General features: G+C 33.8%; 1 protein-coding gene across 1 annotated transcript in view; it reads right to left on the reverse strand.

The window, feature by feature from the left end:
* LOC112098537 (putative disease resistance RPP13-like protein 1) overlaps window positions 1-20344 on the reverse strand; it is a 69845-nt gene extending 49501 nt beyond the window's left edge. Inside the window, exon 1 of the mRNA XM_024185128.1 lies at window positions 15981-20344. Coding sequence (XP_024040896.1) covers window positions 15981-20323 — 4343 coding nt within the window. The 5' untranslated portion in view covers window positions 20324-20344. The remainder of the gene's footprint in view (window positions 1-15980) is intronic.
* Window positions 20345-20679: the final 335 nt, after the last annotated feature.

The following is a 20679-nucleotide window of genomic DNA, read 5'->3' on the forward strand; positions in this document are numbered from 1 at the left end:
TACATAGTACTACTACTATGACATAATTTTCATGATTGCCAACTGTCAATACCAGCTACCTCTTATACGTGCCTTATTGAGCATGGAAACACCTTATGTTATAATTTCCGTTCACCATAGAATAAGTCCAGGGCCATTAATTCAACAATTACCAAACCAATATCCCAACAATGGTTTGATTACTAATCTCAGCAACAAAAGTTCTGCAATTTTTATTTGGCCAAAATGAATGTTTTCTTACTGCCTCCTTGATCTTATCCTACCTGATGATTCCTGAATGTTCTTCTTATTCTCTTATGCTGAGTCGCTTATTGAGATGAATACTCAGGGGTTCTTCCTCAAGAAATTTCAGCAGACACCTGATTCATTTTATCAAATATTAGCATCACTAATCACTAAATGATATAAGATAGTTCTGTTTTGAAAAATCAATATAAATCAATTAACTTAGATTTTCTTAGTCTTGGAGCACAATGTGTGATGATTTGATGAGAAATATTAATATGCATGCATCCCCCTGCGTTCATTAGAGCTGCTTGACACTTTCTTCTTTCTTTCTTTTGGGTACTGTTTTAAATTTTTAAATTTTGAATCAATCAGATTGAGTTGCATGTTTGCTTTTAGTCCAAACTGAAATCAGACATTAAGTATTTTTGCTAGAATGAATGCAACCAAGATTCTATGGGATATGTATGAAGATGTTGTAATAAAGTGCTTTTGATAAATTTCCCTGGTCGGTTTGCTTCACTAACCATTAACAAGCAAATTCTCCCAATGACCCTCAAACCCTTGTGCACAATTAAAATAATTTCAATTTTATATATACAAAATAAGAAACTCTCAAATATACTATTTGATAATCACAAAAATAACAATTCACTCCAGTAAATCACATTACATTCTATATTGCAATTCTTTTTAGGATAAATTCAAAGAGAAGGACATATAATTGAATTTGGGACACATAATATATTCCCAATTACCCTTGGCTGTGTTTACTTTCTGGGAGTGAGGAGTGTGGATTCCTCTCACTCCAGTGTTTACTTCAACAAATTGGGAAATGATTGGAAATCCCACTTCGTGGGTCCCACCCATTTTTGGAGTGGAGAGTGGGAGTGGGACTCCCATGGGGAGAGGTGGAAATGGAAATCCACTCCCACCTCTCCATTTTCTACCATTTTTTTAATTTAATTTAATATTTTATATTAAATAAAATAAAATAAATAATATTATTATATTTAACTAAATAATAATTTGCATTAATTATAAGTTAAAATTACTTAAAAATAATATTATTATATTAATAGAGAATTAATAAAAATTACTATATGCTATCTTTATTTAATAATATAATATTATTATATTTATTTTAAAAATAATAGTACCAAATTTATTTAATATTAATAATAAATAATAATAAATAGTTTATTCTAAGAAAATACTAATTTTGCACTAAATAATATTATATTAATAAATAATAAATTTAATATAATTATATTAAATAAAATAAAATAATGTTTCATTTTATATCTACCCTTCTTTTTATTAAATTTACTATAATTATATTTAACAAATATTTAAATAATATTATTATATTTAACTAAATAATAATTGGGTTTGATTCTAAGTTTAATTTACTTAAAAATATTATTATTATATTAATAGAGAATTAATAATATTACTATATACCATCTTTATTTGAAAATATAATAGTATTATATTTATTTAAAAATAATAGTAATATAGTATTATATTTCTTTAATATTAATAATTAATACTAATAAATAATTTATTCTAAGAAAATATTAATTTCATACTATGTTAATAGTAAAAATATTTCATTTATATTGCCCTTATCAACAATTTTTAATTTATATAATTAAAATTAAAATTAATAAAAAATTGTGATGTTCATAATTAAGAATATTAATAGTTATTATAAATTTACAAATATAATAAAATAAATGTTTATTCATTAAATATGTTTTTTATTAACTTTGTAATTAAAAACTATAATTCTTTAAAATAAAGATAAAATTGTAATTTGAAACTATTTACTCACAATCCAAGACAAAGTAAACACATAAATTGAATTTTGATCTCCATTTTATGCTTCCATTACAGTGCAAGTAAACAATCTACTCTCAATCCCACTCCACACTCCCAATCATAGAATTTCCACTCCTCAGGATTCTCACTCCAATCTAAAAAGTAAACGCTACCTAAGTGTAAACAGTTCCACTCAGATATATATAATGATGATGAAATTTTGTTTTCTCTAAACAATCATTATAGTGTTTTATAATGAGTAATTGGCTCAATATTAATACAAAACTATTTTAACATGTGACATATTCTATCGTAGTGCGCTTCAACGCAGACTTTTAACTCAAATAGAAAAGTTTCCATTTTCTACAGAGCATTCTGCAAAATGTTTCTTCAAATCTTTCTTCAAGAATTAATTTTACGAATCTTTTTTACTTGAAATCTTAGAAAAGAAAAATTAACCAGATTAGATTAGAGATATACATAAATTTGTTACCAGTTTAGAATGCGAGTATGATTAATTTAATAAGAGAGAACGAGAATTGAGAGTGTCCCAAAGAGAGAAAATTAGATTATAAAAATCTGCATGCAGGCATATCATATGTTAATATTATTCTTTTGTTGCTGAAAATTAATTAATTAATTCCACTACATCCTTTTTTTAATTTTGTGTCGTGCACCACATTGGGCACTTCTGAATTACGTTGCATATCTGTTAATTCAAAGAAATAGAACTTTTGTGTCAATCAACTTACTTCATTAATATTCTTTATCATTATGGTTAATGGCTTAGCAAATGCATGAGTAAGGGTCACCCAAAATCAATAAAACACCTTCTCTTGTATTAACCTTTGCTAGCCGTCGAAGTTAAAAAAATTTTTGAACAAGTAAAAGCAGTTCCAACTCAAAATCAATAGTGCGCAATTGGGTTGTTATAAATATTTCTGAATTTCAGTCTAAGTTGAATTGTTTAATTGCGTATGCACAAACTAGCTTTATCACTTCTTTCATATTGATACCCATAAATTTCAACCTTATTTTATGTTGATGCACAATCTAACTTAACAAAAAGAATATTCAAATTGTCACAAAATGTTTTAAAAAAAAAAATCATATACAGTAGTTAATTTTTCTTCTTCTTCACTCCTGTATCCAGCTCCATTCCCCTCTTTTTTGCCGTTATGCTGCTCAACTGTTAGGTTTTAATTACGCTAATCTAACGGTTGGGATTTGTAAATGAATAATGAAGTGACGTTCGGCTACTATCTGAGCTCATTGCATCAAATTGGTTTTGTGATTTTTTTTCTCTTTCTTCTCTGTAACGCCCGAGTAGTTCCGAAAATATCGACAGTCATCGACGGCAAATCTGAACAAAGGTAACATGAGGTGATCGTGGTGAAATTGTTTTTTGGCATTCGAATCATTCATTCAAATATTAAATGCAAATTAATTAATTATTAATTTATGGATTTACGTTTTGCAAATTGTGCGCCGTGGCGGGATGGCAAAAACTGCAATCATGTGCCGTTAACATTTACATAGTTAATGTCATCGAGATCACATGGTTGTTATTTATGAAAAGAGAATTGCTGGAAATTTTGTTAATCCACCATTGCAACAGTATATTGTTATAAATTGCATTGTGTAACGTATGTGAACCCAAAAAAAAAAAAAGGCGGTACAGTAAAATAAAAGAAGAAGCTGGAAACAGGGAGAACACATACACACGTGTGAGAGAGAAGAAGAAGCTAACAAAAACCCGACCCGCCCCGAGAACCGAATCGGTTGTATTTCACGATTCCGGCCAGCTCACCGACCGAGCAAGGTATCAATTGGAAGCTTAAAGACTGGTCATTATATCCCAGCCGTCAGCGTCGCCAAAAACCGACCGGAATGCCCCCGTTTGTAGCACGAAAAATTGGCCATTCCTGTCCGACCATTCCCGTCACCTGAAACGGCCGAATTGCCATCGACCGGCCACTTAGAGGCTCACGGCTGTGGGAGCTCGATCCACCGCCATCGTCGCGCGTGGGACGTCACCGCTGGCACCGTTGGATATAAATCAATCACCATAGATTCTCTTTGTCTCAGAACACAATGGGTGATGATTTGATCTGCATTCGTTAGAGCTGCAGTTCTTTCTTTTGGGTACTTTTTTATTTTCATTCAGTCAGATTCAGTTGCACATTTCCTTTTAGTCCAAATCGAAATCACATATTAAGTACATCTTCCAGAATGGATGCAACAAAAATTCTATCTGATCTGCAGTTCATGAAAAGTGGCCGAATGCTTCCGGCAATTCAAGCAAAGAGAAGCTTGGTTGACTGATTGCTCTTCGTGTGAAATTCTACCTAATGGCTATCCTTTTAATGGTTTAAATTCTTCTTTTTTTTCTTTGAACTGTTGATTTATACTGTCTTGTATGCAAATTAAATTCGGAATTTCGGATGATAATAGTCTTGATTTAGAACAGATTCGGTAACATGTGGCATTCTAAATTCTTGCAATGCCATTTCTTGTTATGGCAGCAGCATTTTTTATCATCATTTGTGTGGACTAATTTGCTGGATTCAAAACTTGGCGTTTTAAAACGGCATCGTTTTGTCTATTAAGATGTTTCAAAGTTGTCACGGGGTTGGACATATGACCCGCTTAATGATACCAAAACGGCGAGGCATGAAAGTGTTTCGGCTAAGGTTTAAGTTCTGCGTGTGACAAGCACGTGAGAGAAGAATCAAGTTAGTTATAAGTTGTTATACACATGGGTGGATCTGGTGCAATCTGGGGTTATGAACGGCCGTTATACAAGCTGAGCTTTCAGGCAGTTTCAGCAAGATGTAAAGAGCTTTCTAGAGAGAATGAAGAGAGAGAGAAAGTCGTTAGCACAACAAACACAGTGAGATAATAATTTAAATAGTAGCTAATTTAAACCAGCAATCGGAAACAACAAATGAAGAACATAAGAGGAAGGAAACCGAAACAGAAATATAAACCCGAGGCCTGTACAGGACAGTTTCCTTAAAACAGATTTACCACCTCTTGGAGTGCTTTAGGTCTGCTGGTATCTATTTCTCAGGATACAACGGGCACGAATTTTCGGTTAAGCACAGACAGATAATTCCGGCGTACCACAACAACGGGAACTCAATCAGAAAAAATAGACGAAGAAGGAGGGAAGAAAAATAACAAGTGCTCTTAGTGTTGATTTCAGTGTGTCAAAAAACAAAAGAGGAGGTGCCTTTTTATACTCATGTGAGGATGTAACATCTGCTGTGTATTGAATTTTCGAATTCAATATATGCAATTAAATAGTTATAACAGCCAATTCAATTCACTGAATTGATTTGAAAATTGAATTCATAAACGTGTATAACAGCTAAAAAATTATTGTTATGAAGCTGTTACAAATCCTTTGAATTCAAAACGTGAAACAGTTACAACAAAACAAAAGGAAATTAAGAACGTGCCAAGCTTGCATGGATGATTTTGGACTGACATTCGCGTACGCGCGGGCATGGTTAAGTGTTTATATATAAACACTAATCCCTAGGCTTCTTTTTCCCATGTGGGATAAGCCTCATTTCCTTTCAAATTTCCAACTTCAAGGGTGAACTTTGAGAGACAATTTCTTATTCACCCAAGCATCATTTTGAGAAAATAAGATTATACTTTTAAAGTATCAACGGAGTAAAATCCGAACCTCACAAGATTATCCACTTTCGTTAAGTGGGACTCACTCAAAATAGCATATACATGCTATTTTTTCAACAAAAGTATCATCTTATTCCTTGTTAGTTTCTCCGTGTGAGCTCTGTAAAATTACTTTGAATCATAAATAAAACTCATTTTGGTCGATTCTCCCTTGGATGTAAGTTGTGCCTCATTGCATAGCTGAACCACGTAAACAGTGCTAGTTTCTGTGTGTGATTGTTTGTTAATCTTGCTTATTTCTTTTTTCCTAATGGTTGAAATCTTGCTTTAAGTTCTCAAGTCATCTATTGAGTTCATCGAGGTCATTCAATTGTTCATATGTAGCTAGTTTGATCTTGAACAGGGTCTTGGGCAGTGTTTTGATGGCTTGATTAGCGGCTATCTTGACAGTACAATTGGTATCAGAACTAGTTCTTCAGATCAAGATCCAAGTGTGGCTACATCAAAGATTGATCTCGAGAAGTTCAATGGAAAGAATGACTTTAATATACAAAACTTGTATCTAATGGTTTACATTTGGAGATGATGTAATAAAGTGCTTTTGATAAATTCGCCTGGTCGGTTTACTACTTCACCAACCATTAATGAGCAAATCCTCCCAGTGACCCTCAAACTCTTCTACACAATTATAATAATTTCAGCTTTATATAAACAAAAATGAACAGCTCTCAAATATATTATTTGATAATGACAAAAACAACAATTCACTCCAATAAATCTCGTAATAAATACATGGTCTATATTGCAAGTCTTTTTAGGACTCATTCAAAAAGAAAACTTAGGGAATAGCATTGCAAGAATATGGAATCAGAATAACATTGATACAAAGAGAAAAAAAAAAACGGGGATGGTCTGATTGCTTTGTTTGCAAAATTATTGGTGCGGGGGTCTACTTGTTTTTGTTTCACTTTATTAATTAATTAGCAAAGCAAACATGTAACCATTTGAAAAAGGATCACTGGCACCAGCTTACGAAAGATGAATTTGTAAGACATATTAATTTAGATGAAAATGTGGCGTTATTAAGTTATGAATTCATTAACTTGAGGTACTAATATTTACTAATGATAGTGATTAATTTATTTAACTTGTCATAGTCTTCAATTAAGAATGAAGTGCAATCAATTTATGGAAAAAATAATTATTTTTTTTACTTTTTAAGATTTTAATTTTTAGGATTTCATTTTGCTCAGTTTCGATTATTGATGTTGTTGAAGAGGGCAATAAAAGCCTGTTGAATTTCATCAAAGGCTTGCATCTCATCTCACAAATTGGCAATATTGATTGGCTTCTTTATAGGCGCAGGCATGATGAATTTATCACTTCCTTCATATTGATGCCCATAAATTTCAACTATATTTTATTTTTGAGGCACAATCTAACTTAACAAAAATAGTATTCAAATTGTCACAAAATATATTTTAAAAAAAAATCATATACAGTAGTTAATTTTTCTTCTTCTTTACTCCAGGATCCAGCTCCATATCCCTCTTTTTTGTCGTTGTTCTGCTCAGCCGTTAGATTTTAATTACATTAACCTAACGGTTGGGATTTGTAAATGAATAATGAAGCAGTGTTCGATAAATAAATAAGTTATTAATTTATGAAAATTACCGTTATTTTAGAAAAATATGATTACGTTTATAGTATTGATTTACCTTGAGTTGGAATCTGTTATGTTTTATTTGAATAATACTTTTCTTTTAAGAAGATTTTTTAATAGTTAACTGCTTTATAATTTCAAACAAAGAAGTAGATGATATTGAATAATTTTTTGCCGCAAACCAACAATACCAACTAGGATTTCTTTTCGCATTACAAACGGTCAAAGATGAGATCTAAGTGGAAATTAATTTAAAAAAGAAGCAAACAATGCAAAGAACATATTTTACCCACGCTATATGGACATGCCATATGGATTTTGTTTTTATACTAGGTAATTATTAATTTATATGATAACATATTTCCTTCAAACTATAGTATTTGAATTTGAAATTTTTTTTTTAAAAAAAATTAGTATTACAATAGTAGTCATGATTCGATTGGTTTCGGTTTTATAAGAAAAAAGTTGGGGAAATAGACAAATAATGAAGGAACAAGTTAAGGACAGCCAATAAACAGGGGAAAGTGAATTACTGTCCTTGAGCACATTAATAATCTCGGCTTTCTATGTACAATTTTGTAAATTCTAGTCATACACTAGAGTCTTCTGGGTTTTGTTGCATCAATTCTTTGGTGTTTATCTTGTTTTATTATTTTATGATGCAAGAGTCCTGGTAGTGCTGTATCTGGAGTAAAAATATTTAATTTATTTTTCGTTATTATTAATTAATCAACCCATCGATGTATATTGATTTCTTTGTATTAGCTAATTGCTTAATGCTTTTTTGTGCTTCCCGCCATGAAATCACGAAGTACTTGCAAATAAGATCATGGAGGTGGTGTGTTGTGATGTGATAAAATCATATCTAAATTAAGAGATGATGCAAATAAGTGCAATCAATTTATGAAATCACGAAGTACACAAGCTTTTAATTTTACGATATACCTAATAATCAAAGGTTTAATGCTCAGGTTAAAAGGGAGTGAATAGAAATAAATGTAAAAAAATAAAAAGATGAACAAGTGAACATGATAATTTATTAAATAAAAAATTAAATTTATATCTATTTTAATAAGTGTGAAATCATTTTATTTATTTTGAGTACTCATATTTTTTATTGCAAAAAACTTCAGAATTTCATTTACTAATAAGGACAATTCAATATAAGTAAATAGGACAATAATACTTTTGACATTCATGTAGCGCCCACACATTCATGTAAAATTCTTAAACCTTAAACTGGAGAATACTCTTCATCAAAACTCATTTAAAAGCATATTTCTTTGACTTAGATATCGAGGAGGTTCTATGGGAATAACCGACTGCTGAAAAACAAATTAAAAGACCAGATACAAGTGTAGAATATTCTCATTAAATTTTAATTTTTTGCACAAACATGGCCTGCATATATACACAAATAACTGTTCTACGAATACGTAGAAGCAATCTCAACTGTCCAATTTTTTTTTTAATTTTAACGAATATAAATTGTATATGCTGGATAACTATGGAAAATAAGATTAGGAAAATGATATTATCAACAAATAGGGAAAGCAAAGGCAGTTAATATTGGTGGGATGAATATTTTTATGGGTGTACTAAGAAAAATAAATATAATAAAAGGAATGCTATTGGTAATATCAATAGCATTCTTTCATATAGTGCACAAATTACTTTTATCACTTCTTTCATATAAATACTCATAAATTTTACCCAAATTGTCGAAAAAAAAACCATATAGTTATTTTTTCTTCTTCTTTAATCCATTATTCAATAGGAGTATAACAAACTATATTTAATAGGAGTATAATAAACTAGGAGAAAAGAGAAATTAAGGAGAAAATTAGGGTGATTATTGCAATGATAAGAACTCTTATTTCAGATACATGCGCGGCATTCATTAGTTTGACCAAAAATAAATGAACTTATTTGTATTTTAATCAAAATCGAGGGACATCAACAAAAGTTTTCCACTCCACAAAAGTTTATCATTTTCTCGTTAAGAAAAAAAATTGCATAAAATTAAGAAACCAGTAGTCACTGAGCGGGAGAAACAGAGTAAGGAGAGTTCAAATTTCAAAAGATGGAACCCGAAGGAGAAACCCTAGCAACAATCCTAGAAGAAGAAGAATATGATGATGAAGATACGGCCATGCCCAACGTTAAGCACAACCCTAAAACAAAAACAAAAGACAACTCTTAGGATTCGAGCGATGCCTCTAACTCCGACTCGGATTCTGACTCAGAAGACGAAGCAAAACAGAGCATGGAGCTTCAAAACTAGAGTATAAGCTATCCAATGAACCTTCCAATTACGAGACCCATTTTCAAGTATCAATACGCATACTATTCAGTGATTTTGTGGATACCCATTTGCTTGTTCTTTCTTAATTGGGTTGCGATAAAAATGACTTTTTTTTCTTCAGTATATAAAGGTTTTGAGAAAAATGGGTGAGATAGAGAAGCTGAGACAAGCTAGTGAAGCGATGAAAGAGATTTTTTCCATTGACTCCTGCTAGGTGGCAAGAATGGGCGAGAGATGAAGCCTCGATTTCAACTGGGTATCTGTCATTTCCTTTTTGCAGTGGTTTTCGATTTTTTTAACAAATATTTTTTCGCTTACAGATATAGATGTTTATGTTCGTTATTTGCTAATGTAAAAAGGAACAAAACATGCTTAAAAGGTATTAAAGAAAGAAAAAGAGAACCAATTTGATGGCAGAAGAAACAGCTTATATGTTTACAGAATTAGACATTTGATCGCTGAGTTAGTTGAGGAAGATATTTAATCACAATATCTGATGTTGTTTCTGTTGGCCTCAACTAATTGTTAAGATTTAATACTTTCATTCAGCAATGCAATAGACTTTCATTGGGTCCACCTTAGTTGGGTGTTCTGAGGAATCAATGAGTGTCTTGAGAAAACTTGGGTGGAGTGTGGATCATTTTCAGGATTCAGTTTCCAAGAAAGCAAAAACGAAGTCGTAGTCATAGTTTAAATTAATTTATGTTTTTGTCTTTTTCTGTGAGCCCAGTGAGCTTTTGTTTTCACTTTGCTCTCTTTTGCTTCTTTCCCTTCTTTTCCTGCTGTTTCTTGACAATCAAGCAGATCAGGATTAACTGTTTACTTTTGGTCTAATTATTCACCCTAACTCGAATAATACATTGGTTTAGTGCTATCAAAATAGGAAGTGACTTAATATCTGAAGCTGACTTGGGAGTGGAATGCATGTTACTAAAAATATGCTATTATGGTAGATAGAATTTGCTTTTTAGGTAAGACTAAAATAATTACCACTGTTAATTTATTTCAATAAGTTCGTACATCATTCAATAATAAGTCCAAGATTTTAATGGTTTTGCTTCCTGAAAATTTGTCATCAGTGCATGAACAAAGTTCAATGGATGAACATCTCTTAGTTAATTCGAGTTCTGTATGAAACACTAATCTTGCTCTGTACTTTGGAGCATTTTAATAATTGATGTTAAGATTTGCTAATGTAAAAAGGAAGAAAAGCTGCTTAAAGGTATTAAAGAAAGAAAAAGAGAATCAATTTGGAGAAGGGAATACTTATAGTGGGAGTTCTATTCTTTGGGGTTTAATTGATGGAAGAAGAAACAGCTTATATGTTTACAGAATTAGACATTTGATCGCTGAGTTAGTTGAGGAAGATAATTAATCACAATGTCTGATGTTGTTTCTGTTGGCCTCAGCTAATTGTTAAGATTTCATACTTTTTTCTGGTTTTTCATAACTGTGACCTAAAGCTTAATGTATACTTTGATTATTACATAATCGGTTTCTTGCTGATACTTGGCTTTAATTTGTAGACCTGAGGCTCTCTTGGGAGTTGGGAAGATTTACGAAAGAGAAGTTTCTGATTATCTGGTTTGTTCTCTTTATGCCTACCGAATTTGAATTCATACTATGCATGAATTTATGATTCTTTGAGAAAGAATTTATGAAATTGAAGCATTATAGTAAAGCGTACCACTGGTAAGCTTGATTCACTTTGTTTTTATTTACTACCAAGAGGTGCTAACAGTTCATGATGCACAAAAAGAGGTGGGGAAAAAAAGAAATCTTCTTGCTAGACACATAAATTTAATATTTGAATCATTTTCAACCTAAGAAATGTGCTGAAGAGCAGCATTTTTGTTTATATCAAAGTTCAATTGCATCTTATATCATCTGTTTCCATCTCCTTTGTGGTAAATAAAGTCCTTGATGATGACAATAAGAATCACATAAGAAGTTAATTTCATATCTGGAGATTTTCATCATAGTAGTTCATTGAAAGTGAAGGCAGCTGAGTACTCCTTTTTCTGATGCAGTCTGTCCCTCTTTGGTGTGATTATTTGAAATTTGTGCAAGAATATGATCCTTCTATACGAGAATGTGCCTAATAAAATATCACAAAGGTGCCTAACACAGTGAAATTAACATATTCAGCTCATGAGATTGCCATTATATATATTGAAAAAGAAATTAATATAAGAAACTGAAAAGTAATTGACACTGGATCATGTTGGATTGTTAGTTGTTAATTATGATGGGAATATAATCTTGGTCTTTTAATTATCATCTAGCTAATGCATGCACACTTTCATTTGTGTCTATCACTGAAGAATAAAGTTGCTTGATTGAACAACATCATAGGACAGAAACTCAAAACTCAATTTCATTGCCCGAGCATACCATGCCATACGTAGCTCAAAAGTGCAATTAACATTGAACATTCAGCTAGCTAGCTCGTACTAATTAATTTATAGGATTGCTAGTTCTTTATGATTCACTAAAAGAGAAAATATTTGACAATCACAAAAACAACAACAATTCACTCCCATAAACAACATAATAGATACATGGTCTATATTGCAAGTCTTTTTATGATTTTAATTAAAAGAGAAAATGCAAAGGACATATTATATATAATTAAATGTTCTCCTTGATAATTAGACAAAATAACACCAATCTGGCTAACTAATACAATCATCATAATTATCTGATTTTTATTTTAATTATGTCTAATCATACTAATTTAATAAAGAATACTGAATACATGAGTATTTATATGTTCAACAACTTTGGCTGAGTATGAAAAATATAAGAGCTACGTTTATGCTTTGTGTTATTAAGTAGGACATGACCATATTATGTTGCATTTGTCAGAAAACTGAAAATTATTGAAAAGGATCTTAAAAGAGAGGTGTTGAATTGTAAGCTTAAAAATGAGTTTTAGAAGTTTCTGACATGTTGGTTTGTATCCTTGATTGTGCATGCCCTGTCGGTTTCTGGATGAAACAGGAGAATATATATGACATCTGTGTATTGTCTTTTACTTCCAGTAAGTGAATCACATGTTCTTCACGTGATTTCACGTACTTTATACGGATTTAGCAGTTGTTTTGGTCACTAATTGAAGCACGAGTTAAGCACGTGATTCAAGGTTGTTTACTGACCGTTATAAGGCAGGAAAATTCTGGGTTTCTTACAACAAACCCAAAAGGCAGCTGGTGAGTGGAAGATGTTTCTAGATTCTTCATGATCTATATATATAGTCTTAGAGGCTATAGTTGAGCCATATGAAAAGTTTGTAACTTCTTAATGTTTGTAGCTTGTTCTTGGTAATTGCTCTGACCAGGGAAGTGAGCTAAAATGATATCAACTTTTATTTCTGGACAAGTTAAGAAAATTTTTGAGTTTCTGAAAAATGGCTTCTATGAGATCAGCAGTTCTTTGGATTTATATTTCGAAGATGATTTGGTTGCTGATGAGAAGATTCCATTCCTAGCTTGTCTTGCCAGTGCTCTAAAGGAGCATTCTTTTTTCCCATATGAGCCACCAGCTGGAACCAAAAGATTCCAGAATCTGATTGCTGACTTCATGAAAATGTACCACCATATTCCACTAAATGCTGATGTGAGAAAACCTTCACCACTCATCATTTTTTATTACTTCTCTGGACAAGTAATTTTTGAATTGTCTGTCCTAGATTCAGTTTTCCCTGATGCATTATTTCAATTTCTTTGCATGTGAACTTGGAGCATTCATATTAGTTTAGGAGTGAATCTATTGGTCTTTTACTTGTTTGTAACAAATAACGTATGAAACAATCTTGTTATTTTTTGTTCTCAATATGTAGAGCTCTATGGACCAATTGCTTGTCTTCTGTTATCCTCATTAGGATTGCTTCAGACTACTTCCACTTCATGCTATTTGTGATAATTTGTATTGTTTTTGTGGTCTTTCTTATGTCTGTTGGACAAATGCTGTAATATGAAATTTTATCTAATGGTGTCCTTTATTCCTTTTGCATCATGTCCCCTCTAGTAGTTAAATGTATTTTTGGATTTGTTAATTTATTTGGTTTGATGAAATCTTGATTCTCATGTTATCTATCTGTTTATTCAACTTGACCATGGAATGTGTTGTTGCTGTGAGTTACGTTGCACATGCTTGTTATTCGTCTAGTCTTTTTATGTAAACATACGGGTTGGGATGTACTCGTATATATATATTGGACCTGAGATATTTGCACCTGACCTACTTATTGATCTACGTGTAAAATGAAGAACTTTTTGAGATCTGGAATGGATCAAGACCTGCAATTTTTATTTGTAGATGTTCCACTCTCCAGTCCAATTATAAAAGACAGTTTGTGAATGCTGCATGAATAAACTAGCCAAAGTTAAAGATGCTTAATTGCCTCTTTCTCTTCTTTTGTATACGAGTAAAACAATCCACATTCCTAATTTTCTTCTCCACTTGTTTCTCAAGAATGTTGTCTTTCCTTCAAGAGCTGTGGCAATTGTGAATGCTCTTCGATTGTTTTCGCCTCGCCTTGAACATCTAACCAGACACCGAAGCAATGGTTAACAAGTTTAGCAATCAAGGTATGATCTATTTCTGATTTATTTTTGTATTATTTTTTATATAGTTAAAGATGTCATTTTTTGGCAGATTTTCTTTGTTATTCTTGGAACAAGTAATAGTGCTTATTGCTCATTTGGAAAATGGGTGAGGATCACAGTGCCAAAGCTTGCAGCCTAAGGTTATCAACATTGATGAAGAGGCTGCTGGTAATTCTTCCGGTGAAGATATTAACGCCACGAAAGCTTAAATGTAATTGATTAAAGGAAGAAGTGCTTGCTTTGCTTGATGTGCTATTCGTTTATGATCTTTTCCTGGTTTTGTTGTGAGATGTTTCTCTTTGGATTTTCTGTTTATTGTACTTTGATGGGTTTTTGAGGATGACTTGTATGTATTAACAACAATAAAGTGCTTTTCATAAATCCCTAGTCCTACTGCACTAAAAGAAATTAATACACTTGGTTTATTGTTAATAATATATATATATATAAGCGGACGCTGTATAACAATATAAATAATTTTAAAATATTAAACATTTAAAATAGTCAGCATATTAACAATTTACAATTTAGATTATATGTAGACGAAATAATGGTAACAACAATAAAGTACGTGTTATAAATCCTGGTCCTACAGTAGTAAAAGAATTAATGATGTGTTAATAAGAAGATTCATTCCAATTATAACAGTTTTTGATGAATCGAAATATTCAATAACTGATAAATTGTATTTATAAATATTAATAGCAATGGCACGGAAACTATTAAGTTAAATTAAACAATTTTGTAATACAGTCCAGTCCTCGTGTGTTAATATTGTTACTAATGAGGCAGCTAGTAATCCCTTTGGTGTAAATAATTAACTTTCATATGCACAATGTTTAAAATAATCACCACACAACAATTCACAAGTTACATTACACATAGACGAAATAATACTAATCAAATTCAATCATAATAATTTGATTTTCATTTATATTAATTATTTCCAATCATGCTATTTTTAAAAAAGAACACTCCAGCGTTTATATATCCAACAGGTAAAATTTCAAAATAATATTTGTCAAAGTCTGATGAAGAGAATATACACTCGCACATATATAATTATAACCGTACAGCAGAAGGATAAATAAAAGAAAATGAAGTTTCAACAGCTAAATAATGCATTTTATTGTTTAATTAAACCCATTGGCCTTATATACATGATAAAGACTCACCAAAAACCAATTTACGATCCATTTCAACGCCTAATTTGAAAAAAGAAAAATAATAATAATAATAAAATATTCCAATCGTCCATCCTTTCACAAATCAAAAATATCACCAAAAACCAATTTCCAATCTATTTCAAAACAATTTTTGCCAAAGTCCTCCTCAGCTAATTAATTCATACATTAATACAGTCCTCCTCTGCTGAATAATGCAAACCCGTTACGTTATTCTACCATTTCTTAAATTTAAAGCATTCCACCATTTAATAAAAAAAATTCGAAAACCCATTATATTCAATACAAAAAGCCCACCGACACCAAACCATATTAATTTAAAATAGTTTTCAATTGAGATTTTAATTTTAAAATTACATACACAAACACACCCGATTTAAAAAAATAATAATAATAATGCTAACAATAAAATATTTCAGTCGTGCTCTGTTGAGTCGTCATCAAAAACCCATTTAAAATTTATTCGAACAAAAGGTATATGGGTTAACAAGTCCCAATATTGTCCTCCATCCTTTCTGCACTTCTCTTCCATCAACGGACAGCGATAGATGTCTAATTGCAAAAGTGAGGAAGGCAGGCCCTTCTCCGGAAAGTATTTGAGCTTGGGACAATCATAGAGATACAATGAAGTGAGGTTTTGAAGATCAACAATTGAAGAAGATAGGCGTTCCAGATTTGGAAAATCTACAATCCTCAGAGATGTTAGAGAGGCAGGAAGAGGAAGCGCGGTCCCTAATCTTTTGTCCTCTAGTGGAAATGACACCATGTCGTCATCACATCCTTGGATTATGAGTTCTCGCAGAGAGGAGAATCTGTGAAATCCCCGTCCCCGCTCAATCATTGACTTCCAAATCTCCATATTACCCCAAATACGAAGTGACTGAAGGTTGGTGGGAAGGCCATCTTCTTCAAGGCTTGGAAACTCACCTCCTATTATTGCTAAGTGTTGAAGAGAGGTCAGATTGTGCAATCCCTTGGGTAAGGCCTCTAGTCTCTCACAATGACATATCACCAGCGTCGTGAGTTTCGCACAAGGCAATCCCCCTTCGGGAAAGGACACCAGATTTGCACAACTCTGTATAGTAATCCCTCGAAGCTGCCGGAGATTATGTAAACCACTCGGTAAAATTTTGAGATTTTCACAATTATAAATACTGATTGTTTCAAGGGATGTGTTGTTGTCCAACCTTTCTGCTATTGACTCCAGCTTTGGACAATCCCAAACAAAAAGGGACTTAAGAGACGGAGGTAGATTGCCAACTTCAAGGGACTCAAGCGTGGCAGGTAACTCGTTTTTTGAAAATATACATGTCAGTGATGGACAATTCTCAATGTGTAAGTGCTCGAGAAGAGATGAGGTGTACCTTCTGCCGCTGCTACACTGGATGCCCTCTTCCACTGTCAAAGTCCTTATATTATCGCAACGGTGGATCTGCAACTTCTTAAGGCTCGATGGTAGCTGGACCGCAGCAATATATGTCAACGAACGGCAACCCTCAATATACAAGATCTCGAGAGACGAATTGGTGTCGCACATCCATTCCTCTGGTAACGATTTCAGTGCATCACAAGAACTAATCCGAATTTTCTTCAACTTGGAAGGCAGAGCAACCTCAGGAAAGGAAACAAGGGAACTGCACTTGCAGATTTCTATCTCTCTCAAGGAACAGAGGCTGAGCGATGATTGTGGTAGCTTCACAAGGCCTTCGCAATTACTCAATCTTAGATATTCAAGTCTGCATGACAACTCGCAGAGCTGCTGTTGTTGGTCTTTCTCTTCCTCCTCCACCAAGGATTGAAGTTTGGGACAGCTGTCAATCGTCAGTCTTTTGAGAGAGCAAATGTCTTGCAGCAATTCGTTATGACTCTTCCATATATCTGTTTCATTTTTAATATTATTTATCTCCAATTCTTCCAGTTTTGGTATTCGCGGCTTCAATGGCCTTGCGAGAAACACTTGATTTGATGTATCTCTACAAACCACTGAATTCTGTGAGCCGAGATGATCAGTTGCACTTCTCCCCACAACCTTTTTACATCCACTTACCAATTTGCAAAGAGCTGGAAGACTCGTAATTGAAATTGACAATTCTTCGCATTCTCGAATAACAAGCATCTGCAATGCAGGAAGGTGCTTTGGAAATGCTCCTTGCAGTTTAGAACATCTTAAAATGTGAAGCTCTCTCAATTTAGGAAACTCTTCAACTCCCTGACTGGATCCATGAGGAATCCAGTCTTCCCATTCTTGCATGTTTTCAAAACAAAGAGTCTCCAAGCATGGAAATGGAATTGGAGAGTCATCCCCATAGAACTCTGAACCCAATCTCTTTACTCTACTCATTCCACGCACTGTAAGATGCTTTAGAGAGGGCAGTTGCCCGACTGACGGCAGGGCAGTACACATGCCGCAATCTTCAAATTTAAGTGTTACTAAATTTGAGAATGATGAATCTCCTAACCATGTTGGAAATTTTGTACCTTCATAGCCACAGACACCAAATTGTTCCAGATTTTTATGGGGTTTGAGCATGTCAAGCACACCCATTTCAGTTTCTGCCTCCCTTGAAGATGAACCATCGGTACTGCGTGTCCATCGAAGCAATAATTCTCTAAGATTCTCCTTTACATCCAACCGAGCCTCCTTTGCATCACCAATGTCTTTTACATTCTCTAATTTTGAAATTTCAAGTGCCCCACGAAGATGCATCAACAACTTTAGCTCTGATAACCCCGAACCACTGTCTTTTCCCACAACAAAATTACACAACGTCTGAAGACAAGTCAACTTGCCAATTCCTACTGGCATTTCCTCCAACGAATCTGTATTTGAATTATTGAGATGATGCAATTTGATGAGGTTTCCCATGGCTGCACACAACTTCTTCAGTAGCTGACAATATTCCAACAAAAGCGTGTGTAAATTGTAAAGATTGCTCACTGATTCAGGCAGAGTTCTAATCTCAGTTCCAGACAGGTTAAGGTACCTTAAATACCTCAAATCACCAATTGAATCCGGTAGCTCGGAGATGTAATATCCACGCAAAGAGAAGACCCTTAAGCTTTGGAGTTTGAACAACTTAGGAAGAATGCTATAAGCCAAGAATCCACGCGAACTATTTGACAACATTAGTGGTAAAAAAGTTCGCAAATGTTGGATATCATACAATTTCTCAAACCTTTTAACGCCGTCATATTCTCCACAAATATATGATAGATGACGAAGATTTCTTGAAAAACTTTGCTGCTTGTTAACCTCTGAGATATACTCCATTCTGAAGTACATTTCCCCAGCAGCCCATTGAGCAAGGTCGTTGACGAGGTCATGCATCACAAATCGTGATCTACTGCTGCTTGATTGCTGGAAAAAAGATCTTGCACGTAGCTCTTGAAAGAACTTTCGACCTAGATCTTCACTAGGATTCCCGCTCTCTCCGTGATCCAAGAAACCCGAAGCACACCATAATAAAATTATCTCCTCCTCTTCAAATTCGTAATCCTTTGGTAACAATGAGCAGTATGCAAAGCATTGTTTCAAAGTTGGAGGAAGATAATAATAGCTCACTGCAAGGGCTGGTATAATGCGACATCTCTCTTGTGGTAATTCCCATATCTTGCTACTGAGCACATCTTCCCACTCACGTCTGTCATGTTTTCCACGTAAAAGTCCTCCTAGTGTTTTTGCTGCCAAGGGCAAGCCATTGCATTTGATCACTATCTTCTTGCCAATGTCCTCCAATGACTTATGAGAACTGAAATCTCTCGTTCCCAAAGAGTGCTGAGCAAACACAGACAGACAATCCTCAGTTGACAAGTTTTTCAATTCATAAGCTTGATCCGGGCTCATGATTTTTGCAACCTCTTGATTGCGAGTAGTGACAACAATCTTACTTCCCTGTGCGCCAGCTTCAAATGGAAGGCTGAGGTCTACCCAATCATTGTAATCCTCATTCCACACGTCGTCCAAAACTAGCAAAAACTTCTTTCCAAACAGGTGTTTCTTCAATTTCTCTTGAAGCAAATTTAAGTCCTGATTATCCACATTCTGGTCAGCAGCAATGGAAATTAGGATTGATTTTGTAAGCCTGAAAACATCAAAATCATCAGAGACGCAAGTCCATGCCTTGAGATCAAAATGATCCTCCACCTGCTTATCATTATAGACAAGCTGAGCAAGAGTGGTTTTACCCAGCCCGCCCATACCTATAATAGGAATAACAGAGAATCCACCATCATTTCTTGAATCATCCTTCAACAACAATTCAACAATTTCCTTCTTTTCTGTTTCCCTGCCAGAGACCTTGGCTTCATTCACCAAAGAGGTTGTGGGTAGTCTTTGCCTGTCTTTTTTGGACCTCCCAGCTGAACTTACGTTCAAACCCAGCGAGTCTTTCTGTGTTACAATATCTTGAAATCTGTCGTTGATCTCATTGATTTTGGACATTATGGCGTAATCGAACTGAATCGATTGTGGAGTAAAAGTGGTGCAGCAAGTAGGAATGAGCTTCCGAAACTTACTTGTTCTTGTACGACTGCTACTGGGTTGATCCTGAGCAGCAGCTGGATCTCCATTTCCAAGCAGCAACTTCCTCCGGAAAGCCTCAGTTTGAAACTCATCCAACAAGTCTTCAACATCATAAGCCAAGTTCTGAAGCTTGCCAAGCCACTTCTTCACAAACTGATTAGTCGTCTTCTTCTCCTCAGCATCCTCAAGCACCGCCTTGATCATCTCCAGCATATTCGCCCACTTCATCAGATCGGCCTTGATTTGCTCTTGGCGTGCAAAAAACAGAATCCCCTCTGAAGCTAACTTATTGACCAGCAAATCAACGGACGCCGTAAGGATTGCCTCTCCGATGATTGACATTTTTTTTTTCTTTCTTCTCTCTTTTTTTTTTTTTTTGGGGGGGGGCAAAGAAAGAAGCAGAATTTTGAGTTTTGAGAAGCAAAATGAGAAAATTGAACAGAAAGTGTGAAGGGTCAAGCAAAATGCAGGTAACAAGTCTTCCACTTGTTGTTTATTCCAGGAAAGGGAACATAAAAACAGAGCCCACCACCCATTAATAATTTAGCAATTTACCAATCACCAACCACCACCACTTGTTACCAGATTCAATAAATATAAAATCGCACGTTGATATTTGTAGGGCCAAGCAACATTAATCCAATGTCCGGGTAAATGCTGAATAAAGAGGGAGGTGGAATGTATCTGCTACGAACCTA

The sequence above is a fragment of the Citrus clementina genome, unplaced genomic scaffold, assembly GCF_000493195.1.
Source record: "Citrus clementina cultivar Clemenules unplaced genomic scaffold, Citrus_clementina_v1.0 scaffold_5, whole genome shotgun sequence".
NCBI classification, from domain to species: domain Eukaryota; kingdom Viridiplantae; phylum Streptophyta; class Magnoliopsida; order Sapindales; family Rutaceae; genus Citrus; species Citrus x clementina.